Source organism: Oncorhynchus keta, chromosome 21 (genome assembly GCF_023373465.1).
Source record: "Oncorhynchus keta strain PuntledgeMale-10-30-2019 chromosome 21, Oket_V2, whole genome shotgun sequence".
Taxonomy (NCBI): Eukaryota; Metazoa; Chordata; class Actinopteri; order Salmoniformes; family Salmonidae; genus Oncorhynchus; species Oncorhynchus keta.
This window is the reverse complement of record NC_068441.1, coordinates 36,891,503-36,901,228: the sequence shown is the minus strand read 5'-3', so window position 1 is coordinate 36,901,228 and position 9,726 is coordinate 36,891,503. Positions and strand designations below refer to the sequence as shown.

At 42.9% G+C, this 9,726-nt stretch overlaps 1 protein-coding gene across 1 annotated transcript; it reads right to left on the bottom strand.

Annotated features, from left to right (window-relative positions):
* Positions 1-3,139: 3,139 nt before the first annotated feature.
* Positions 3,140-7,474, bottom strand: LOC118374138 (adhesive plaque matrix protein-like). The gene is made up of 7 exons (XM_052473807.1): positions 7,094-7,474; positions 6,303-6,419; positions 6,062-6,183; positions 5,750-5,900; positions 5,450-5,568; positions 3,286-5,337; positions 3,140-3,198 (listed from the first exon to the last, which is right to left on the bottom strand). Exons 1-6 carry the CDS (start codon positions 7,407-7,409, stop codon positions 3,292-3,294), a joined length of 2,871 nt encoding a protein of 956 aa, XP_052329767.1. The 5' UTR covers positions 7,410-7,474; the 3' UTR covers positions 3,140-3,198; positions 3,286-3,291.
* Between the last annotated feature and the right edge of the window lie 2,252 nt (positions 7,475-9,726).

Below are 9,726 nucleotides of genomic sequence, written 5' to 3'. Positions count from 1 at the left end.
GGATTCAGGTCTGGGGAACGGGCGGGCCAGTCCATAGCATCAATGCCTTCCTCTTGCAGGAACTGCTGACACACTCCAGCCACATGAGGTCTAGCATTGTCTTGCATTAGGAGGAACACAGGGCCACCCGCACCAGCATATGGTCTCACAAATGGTCTGAGGATCTCATCTCGGTACCCAATGGCAGTCAGGCTACCTCTGGCGAGCACATGGAGGGCTGTGCGGCCCCCCAAAGAAATGCCACCCCCCACCATGACTGACCCACCGCCAAACCGGTCATGCTGGAGGATGTTGCAGGCAGCAGAATGTTCTCCACGGTGTCTCCAGACTGTCACATGTGCTCAGTGTGTACCTGCATTCATCTGTGAAGAGTGCAGGGCGCCAGTGATGAATTTGCCAATCTTGGTGTTCTCTGGCAAATGCCAAACATCCTGCACGGTGTTGGTCTGTAAGCACAACCCCCACCTATGGACGTCAGGCCCTCATACCACCTTCATGAAGTCTGTTTCTGACCGTTTGAGCAGACACATGCACATTTGTGGCCTGCTGGAGGTCATTTTGCAGGGCTCTGGCAGTGCTCCTCCTGCTCCTCCTTGCAAAAAGGCGGAGGTAGCGGTCCTGCTGCTGGGCTGTTGCCCTCCTACGTCCTCCTCCACGTCTCCTGATGTACTGGCCTGTCTCCTGGTAGCACCTCCATGCTCTGGACACTACACGGACAGACACAGCAAACCTTCTTGCCACAACTCGCATTGATGTGCCATCCTGGATGAGCTGCACTACCTGAGCCACTTGTGTGGGTTGTAGACTCCGTCTCATGCTATCACTAGAGTGAACGCACCTCCAGCATTCAAAAGTGACCAAAACATCAGCCAGGAAGCATAGGAACTGAGAAGTGGTCTGTGGTCACCACCTGCAGAACAACTCCTTTATTGGGGGTGTCTTGCTAATTGCCTATAATTTCCACCTGTTGTCTATTCCATTTGCATAACAGCATGTGACATTTCTCAATCAGTGTTGCTTCCTAAGTGGACAGTTTGATTTCACAGAAGTGTGATTGACTTGGAGTTACATTGTGTTGTTTAAGTGTTCCCTTTATTTTTTTGAGCAGTGTATATATAGGAACTAGTAGATATATGGAGGCTTAAATATCCTGACCAAGTGAGATATACATGGCGGAGGCTTAATCAAGCTAGTCATCTTGATTACTTTGTCATTCTCTGTGGCACCAAAAGCAAAACAAGGGGGACAGAATGATAGGGGACAGAATGCGGTCAGACCATGAGATAATTGGCATATACAAGGACTTACACTTACTGACTTTCCATGTGGGTGGGGATTTTGTTCATTTAAATCACAACTAATTTTTTCTATTAATAATGTATAATTTAATAGCTATACAGAAATACTAGGCAAGTCAGTTAAGAACAAATTCTTATTGTCAATGACGGCCTAGGAACAGCGGGTTAACGCCAGATTTTTTATCTTGTCAGCTCGACGATTCGATCATGCAACCTTTCGGATACTAGTCCAACGCTCTAACCACTAGGCTACCTGCTGCCCCTAGAAGGCCAAATTACAGAGGAGGAGTGGCACATCGGTCTAAGATACTGCATTACTGTGCAAGAGGCGTCACTGCAGTACCTGGTTCGAATCCAGGCTGCATCACATCCAGCCGTGATTGGGAGTCCCATAGGGCGGTGCGCAATTGGCCCAGCATCGGTACAGGCTTTTTGTAAATAAGATTGTTTTTTTAAACTGACTTGCCTAGTTAACGGCATTAATTGCATCAATTACATTTAAGTCCTGGAAAACTCCAGGGCTGGATGGCTTACCAGTTAGGTAAACTTTTTTTTTTTTTTCACATGGACAATAACTTGGAGATAAGATATGTACTGGAAACAATCGAAGACTGAAAAATCTGGGAAACCAGGCTTGCGATTCATAGCTGATTTTGAAAAGGCTTTTGATTAAGTATATACATATCTGGAACAATGAGAATCTCTTATAAAAATGGGTTGAAGTCATGTATAGTAAACCTAGGTGTACAATAGTAAATAACGGCTACTTCAGTTAACTGTCGAGGAGTAAAAGTTTGTCCACTATCGGCATATTTATTATGGCCATGTGAAATGTTCCAACAATAAAGGGGTTAAAAATCCAGGGCTTAAAAACAAAGATGTCATTGTACGCTGATGATTCATTTTCTTTTAAATCCACAATAAGATACTTTTTCTATCCTCTGGTTGTAATGCAAATGATATTACGTATTGATCACAAAAAAAGTACACCATTTACATTACTGTGTAGTATACCAATAAAATGATCTGATGTCAAATGAAGAAACGCAGTATATATATACACACACTGAAATAAATATCACGCTAATGCATTTTCATAGAAAGTTAGCAAAAATAGAGAATATCTTGCTACCATGGAAAGGAACTGTCTATTTGTGGAAAAGCATCCTGATTAACTTAGTCATATCCCAGTTTACCTATTTGCTTATGGTCTTTCCTACACCTAGTGAAGTTCTTTAAATTATATGAGGAAAAAACATTTTATTTGGAACGGCAAGCCAGACAATTCAGTCCTATTTATATAATGAATATGAATTGAGGGCAGAAATGATTAAATATTAAAGCATTAGACCTCACTAAATGCAGTCACACAAAAGTTATACTTAAAGCCGAACTGGTTCTCCAGCAAATTAGTAAGAATTTCTCACCCCATGTTTAAGAATGGCCTTTTAACCTTTATTCAAATTACAACCTCACACTCAGTTATTTGAAACTGAAATTCTCCCATTTTTCACTATTTTTAAAACAAGCCATAGAAAGTGTTGCAATTTAAATTTAATCCACCCGAAAAAAAGGAACATTAATACAAATATGGTGGTTATACTATTTATATTATATAAATATATGAAAATGTCTGCTCTACCCAAAATAACAACCAACTAATTGCAGCATTGCCGCAAAAAGATGGAGGGAAAATGTAAGGAACTTATGTCAGCCCTGCATTGAAGACCAGAAGGGGTGACACCACCCCTGATCTTACTGGATTCTGCTAGTCTATCCTGCTACTTCCCTGGCCAACAGTACCACTGTTCCAACTGTCAAGTAAAAACAAACTCAAGCAGTACATTTAGTGAATTTATTTTACACTTCACAAGTAATGGCTGGAAACTGTAGATTCCACCTGTTGAAAGTAATGTGATTAAACTTCAATTGCAAATAGTACATTATATATTTAAACTTAATTACATTTGTGATAATTATGCCTTACCATAAGTTACTCCCTAGGCCCTTGATAATGATACGGCGCCGTTCCATAATGGGGTGGGAACAGAGCAGAAGCATACGGATTCCAGCTGCGAACCATCGGGTACTGGTCATATTGCATGAAGGGCTGCTTGGGTTGGGCCTGGGGTGTGGTGCCAGGGATAGTGCTAGCAGTTACTGAAGGAGTGGCTGACTTTTGACGGTAGGAGGAATCTGAGTAATGATATTTCTGGGGGTTATTCAGTTGCCTGGCTATGGGGGGTGCTCTTGGGACAGAGCGTTGAGGGAAAAACCCTGGGAAATTGTATTGGGGGAACTGGTAACTCAGTGGGACCTGAGGGTATCCTTTAGGTGGCATATGCAGGGCCTGATTTGTTTGTTTTGGTGTGGTTGTAGAGGCTGATGGGAAATAAGGTTGAGGGAGATGTGTAGTAAAATGGTACGGGTAAAACATTTTGAAGTCAGGCATTTGTGGGACCTGGGGGTATCCTTTAGGTGGCATATGCAGGGCTTGGGTGGCAGGTTGAGGGAAATGTGTGTGTTTAGGTGAGGTAGTGGGGGCTGATGTTGGGAAATAGTGTTGCTGAGGGGGATACGGAGGGAAATGGTACGGGTGAAACGGGTGGAATTCAGGTGTTTGTGGGACCTGGGGGTCTCCTTTAGGTGGCATATGCAGGACCTGGGTGACAGGTTGAGGGGATTGTGTGTGTTTAGGTGAGGTAGTGTGGGTTGATGTTGGGAAATAGTGTTGTTGAGGGGGATATGGAGGTTGAGGGGATTGTGTGTGTTTAGGTGAGGTAGTGGGGGCTGATGTTGGGAAATAGTGTTGTTGAGGGGGATATGGAGGAAAATAGTATGGGTGAAACGGGTGGAATTCAGGCATTTGTGGGACCTGGGGGTCTCCTTTAGGTGGCATATGCAGGACCTGGGTGACAGGTTGAGGGGAATGTGTGTGTTTAGGTGAGGTAGTGGGGGCTGATGTTGGGAAATAGCGTCGAGGGGGATACGGAGGAAAATGGTACGGGTGAAATGGGTGGAATTCAGGTGTTTGTGGGACCTGGGGGTCTCCTTTAGGTGGCATATGCAGGACCTGGGTGACAGGTTGAGGGGATTGTGTGTGTTTAGGTGAGGTAGTGGGGGCTGATGTTGGGAAATAGTGTTGTTGAGGGGGATATGGAGGTTGAGGGGATTGTGTGTGTTTAGGTGAGGTAGTGGGGGCTGATGTTGGGAAATAGTGTTGCTGAGGGGGATATGGAGGAAAATAGTATGGGTGAAACGGGTGGAATTCAGGCATTTGTGGGACCTGGGGGTCTCCTTTAGGTGGCATATGCAGGACCTGGGTGACAGGTTGAGGGGAATGTGTGTGTTTAGGTGAGGTAGTGGGGGCTGATGTTGGGAAATAGCGTCGAGGGGGATACGGAGGAAAATGGTACGGGTGAAACGGGTGGAATTCAGGCATTTGTGGGACCTGGGGGTCTCCTTTAGGTGGCATATGCAGGACCTGGGTGACAGGTTGAGGAGATTGTGTGTGTTTAGGTGAGGTAGTTGGGGCTGATGTTGGGAAATAGTGTTGTTGAGGGGGATATGGAGGAAAATGGTATGGGTGAAACGGGTGGAATTCAGGTGTTTGTGGGACCTGGGGGTCTCCTTGAGGTGGCATATGCAGGACCTGGGTGACAGGTTGAGGGGATTGTGTGTGTTTAGGTGAGGTAGTGGGGGCTGATGTTGGGAAATAGTGTTGTTGAGGGGGATATGGAGGAAAATGGTATGGGTGAAACGGGTGGAATTCAGGTGTTTGTGGGACCTGGGGGTCTCCTTTACGTGGCATATGCATGGCCTGGCTAGAAGGTTTAGGGGAATGTGTTTGTTTAGACATGGTAGTGGCTACTGTTGGGGACGAGGGTGGTTGGGGGGGATACGGAGGGAAATGGTACTGGGACCACTGGTGGAACAGAGGGTATCCAGACGTAACAGGTTCAGTTTGAGGGAGGCCTGCAGGACAGGAGAGGGTGAGCTCCCCAGCAACCGAGAGCATAAAAAGCAAACGCTCATCATCCTGAATTTAAAAAAAGGTATACAAAAGTCAGGAAATAACCAAACCAAAAAAAAAAAAAAAAAAAGCGACCATTTGATCACTTTCATGACCACAAGATGACATTAAGAACTACCTCCAATGCCACACAGGGTCCTGTATATGGTGCAGTGATCACCACCCCTCCAAAGAATGGCTCAATAGTTAAGCCACATTGCTGGGTGATTGCGAGAAGTGGCTCCCACACACCAGACACTGAAAAACAATTTCAGTGTGAGCAACAGAATAGGCTGTAGGCATACATCAGTCTACTGTCAACCATTCATAGAAATTAATTCCTTTTGGATCAGCATTCATCCACCATAGGTTCAAATGAATACATTTCATATGACCAAATATACCATTTGCACTGAAACAATGTCAAAGAATTACCCACCTTTGACTTGAAGAGCATTCGCTGCCATGGAAAGCTTCACCACCATGCCAGATAAATAGCAAGAGACAGAGGGAGGGGGGGGTGGTGCAACAGGACAAGACATGGTCATGGGAGCCCCCCACAGACGGAGTGGTAGAACATAGTTACCCCCCTGTATGAAGGAAAACAGTATCATGATGCAACCCATGTAATTGTGCTTTAATAGCCAACATGTGAATAGAGGCTCAAATCAACATTTAGCAGTACAAGATTATTCAAGAGTTAATTTTAACATTTTTTATTAAGGGAAAGCCTCCATGGAGGAAATATCACCTCTTGAGTGACATGGCAGCCTTGGTATGGTGCGACAAAGAACACATCCCTGCGTGACCGCTTCACAGAGAAGCCACAGTGAGTTGGCATTCGGGACAGGGGAAGAACAGGAGACCCATCACCTGCACAAGACAGAAATACCTCAGGCTAAACAAACTCATATAGGACTACGCAACTTACATGCATAAGCAGCATCAGTGTTTAATATTTTTAGCTTACTTAGTAGGCACATTCTACTTACCGCCGTCGACCAGAAAATGTGGAGCTCTTCCCCCTTTGACCCGAAGAGTCATTGTTTCATTGCTACACTGTACTGATGGCCCCATGTGCTGGAGTTTAGCATCCAACTTGTGCCATTCTGGGAGAGGGAATGAATTAACAGGATTTGCAAAGGCTCAAACATGTGCCACCTTTAAGGGGAAATCTGGGATTCAAAACAAAGGCCTCTAACATTTTAGTCCTCCATTCAGCAAAACAGCAGTCTAAAGTCTAGGCAGTTGCAGGGGGTCCATCTGAATTTAGAAAACACAGCCTTTAAGCTAAATGTTGTGGTCCATGAAGTAGTCCAACAGTGAACACAGGCATCTTACCCATTTCAAATCACCAATTAAGACACCTTGGGGAGAACCACCAGCCACATTTAAAGGCATACACCCATTTCAATCAATGAGAAGACAAGATGAGGTGTACACATCATTGGATTAATTAAAAATACATTTTTTGCAGAAACCTACAATTCAAAACAGACACCCTGCAACTGGAGACATTTGAGAACATTAACACAGAGGAACGTGTTGTATAGCCACACATGTAACTACTAGTATAAAATGGTCAAATGTGTTGGTTAAATCACATTAGCTGGTGTTACTATCTGTAGCTAGAATTGGGCTAAACCAATGTATCCACTAAGTCAGAATTCAGCTGTGGATGCAAAGACTGACCAACGATGCGTTGAAGCAATATAGCATTTCACTATTAGGTTACCGCTACATGATTTAACAACTGGAAAAAAAGGGAGGCCTGGTGGCTTACCTTGTGATGCAGGCTGTCCAGCCCGATTACCAGCCTCAAATGCAAGAGATCCGTTTTGAGTCTTGATGCGGTCAGAAGCGGCGGATTCATCATTGGTTACTTCGAAACCCACCCTTCTCAGTTGGACCAATTTATTCCCAACTACAAGCCTCCCGGATCGGACAATCGTCGGATGAATTTTGGCATTTGGCATTGAAATGCTTGCGTCTGGAATCTGGCCATAGCAAGGGGTTAACACAGAGATAATCGTTGCCATCACCGTAAAATACAATATAGGATGTTTACACGACATCACATCTCTAATCGTTTTTCGCATGGTGATACACACAAAAGTCTGTGCAATTGCGCCTATACGCGAGTTCACTGAGGTCTCTGGTAGAAGTTGCACCAAATTTAAACGGCTTGCCTAATTGAAAGACCAATCAGAATTTAGCTCGGCTGGTGACATTTTTTTACACGACTTATTAGCGTTCCCGGTTAAGTTGAAGATAGAAATGCAGGCCAATTGAGGTGCCCGTGCCAAACATCACCCCTGTACTTGACAGCAGTCGCGACCCGTCATTCAGGGCAGGTGGGGCTGAGCCCCACATATTGTTTTTTGGAGAGGGCTTGCCTGTTTTGAATGTTATTTTGGCATTAATACGTGTCACATAACAGTTTGCAAACATTTAAAAAATATAATTTAGTTAATAAAGACGCATACAAATATGGTCTCTTCTTTCTTTTCTTGAGAAAGGCAACTCCAAAATGCAGGTTTTCAGCCTAGCTCAGTGCTTTCTGTGGTGGTGGGGCAAGCCAGTAGAAAATACAGAGCGTTGTGCCGTGATTGCCTCAGAGTTCTGTCCCTCATGGGGACTTCAAATCAAATCAAATCTAATTTTATTTGACATCACTGCGAAGTGTAAGAGAGACATTGAACATTCTAGCCCTTCGGCTGCTGCCATAGAAGTGCCCATCCAAGATGGCTCAAGGTCATTGACCACAGATAAAATGAAGTCAAATCATGTTATATGTACATTAGCTTAAATTGAGCTGATCATGTCAACATCATACTTTCAAAATCTTAGCTAGCAGTCATCATCATGAATCAAGTTGACAATCTACTGGCAAATCCTTTTTAATCCTTGTCATATGAAGATAAATAATGAAGAGAAATTATAGATAAGAAGTATTGGTGCTCATCGGCCATTGGACATTACACAACAAGTTGGAAATTGCCAATTCAATGAGTGTGATCACAAACCTGGAATTAAGGGGCTCTTTTCCAAGTTTAAAATGATAAACATTCAACATTGGCCATGCTGTCAATGAAGCATGATTTGTGCCTCACTCAAAACAACTGTTAACTTGGAGGCCCGCTAATATTTTAAGAGCTTTCATTGTCTGCTTTAAAGAACCCTTTATTTATCCTAGGCTGCTAACTTGATGTTACAGAGAGAACACTGTAAGAATGGCCCGTGTTCTGAATTCTGTCGCTATACATTTCAAAAGTGCTAAACAAATAGTCATTGACTATAAAGTATGTCTGTTCACAGTGCATTTCTCTACCGTTCTCGACTCACAGAACCTCCTGAAGCACTGTTAGCTGGTCTAAATCAATCAGAGGCTAGTTAATCAATTAGTATGGCACATCAACTTTTGATTTTTAACTATAATTGTTATTGTGTCCTCTTTATGTAGGCTATCTTTCCAGTTATAGACTGTACAAACTGTTAATCTCTGCTCTTATTAGAGCAGGGATATAAACTAGCCTTTATAATAAACCACAATAATTGCAATAACACTCAGGAGTCAGGATTTAATTTTTATTTATTTAATCAGAAACATAACATGATATATACAGTGGGGCAAAAAATTATTTAAACATTTGACCTCTGTCATTGCCAACAAAGGGTATATAACAAAGTATTGAGATAAACTTTTGTTATTGACCAATTACCTATTTTCCACCATAATTTGCAAATAAATTCATTAAAAATCCTACAATGTGATTTTCTGGATTTTTTTTCTCATTTTGTCTGTCATAGTTGAAGTGTACCTATGATGAAAATTACAGGCCTCTCATCTTTTTAAGTGGGAGAACTTGCACAATTGGTGCCTGACTAAATACTTTTTTGCCCCACTGTATGGTCAACTTAGTTTTATTAATCATTGTGTCATATTGTCCACTGAAATTAATAAAATTGTAAAATCATCCCAATGAACATTACTCCATACCGGAAAAAAACAAAAAAACATTTGATCTTGATCATGTATTTCTATTTCATGAAAATAATGTGAGCGGACCAAGTAATTGGGCATCACTCTAAAGCGGGAAGGTGGAATAAACGAGTCAGGAGTAGGTTTTCTTGATTGAACACAGTTCTCTATTGAGGGCATTTAGTCAACACAAACACTCCAACATAATCAATGAAAATCTTCCAAGGAACAACATACATCTTCTCCAGATGAAACAGGAACACAATAGGCTTATCTTTAAACTACACCAAAAAGTCACGGGATTGTCACCATCTTAGTGGTTCTTCCTGATAGCTATATCCCCCCCCCCCCCCCCACTTCTCTGCTGGTTCCATTCTCTCTCTTATAGGGGAAGGTGAGTATGTCATTAGTACCGTCAGCTGTGCTTAATTGCC

What these genes read in the sequence shown, in the direction of transcription:
- LOC118374138 (XM_052473807.1), bottom strand. Translation starts at nt 7,409, where the DNA reads ATGCGAAAAACGATTAGAGATGTGATGTCGTGTAAACATCCTATATTG. An exon ending in TGGACAGCCTGCATCACAAG is followed by an intron (nt 6,420 to 7,093) that starts GTAAGCCACCAG and finishes TCCCTCTCCCAG; the next exon opens with AATGGCACAAGTTGGATGCT. An exon ending in GACCCTGTGTGGCATTGGAG is followed by an intron (nt 5,338 to 5,449) that starts GTAGTTCTTAAT and finishes TTTTAAATTCAG; the next exon opens with GATGATGAGCGTTTGCTTTT.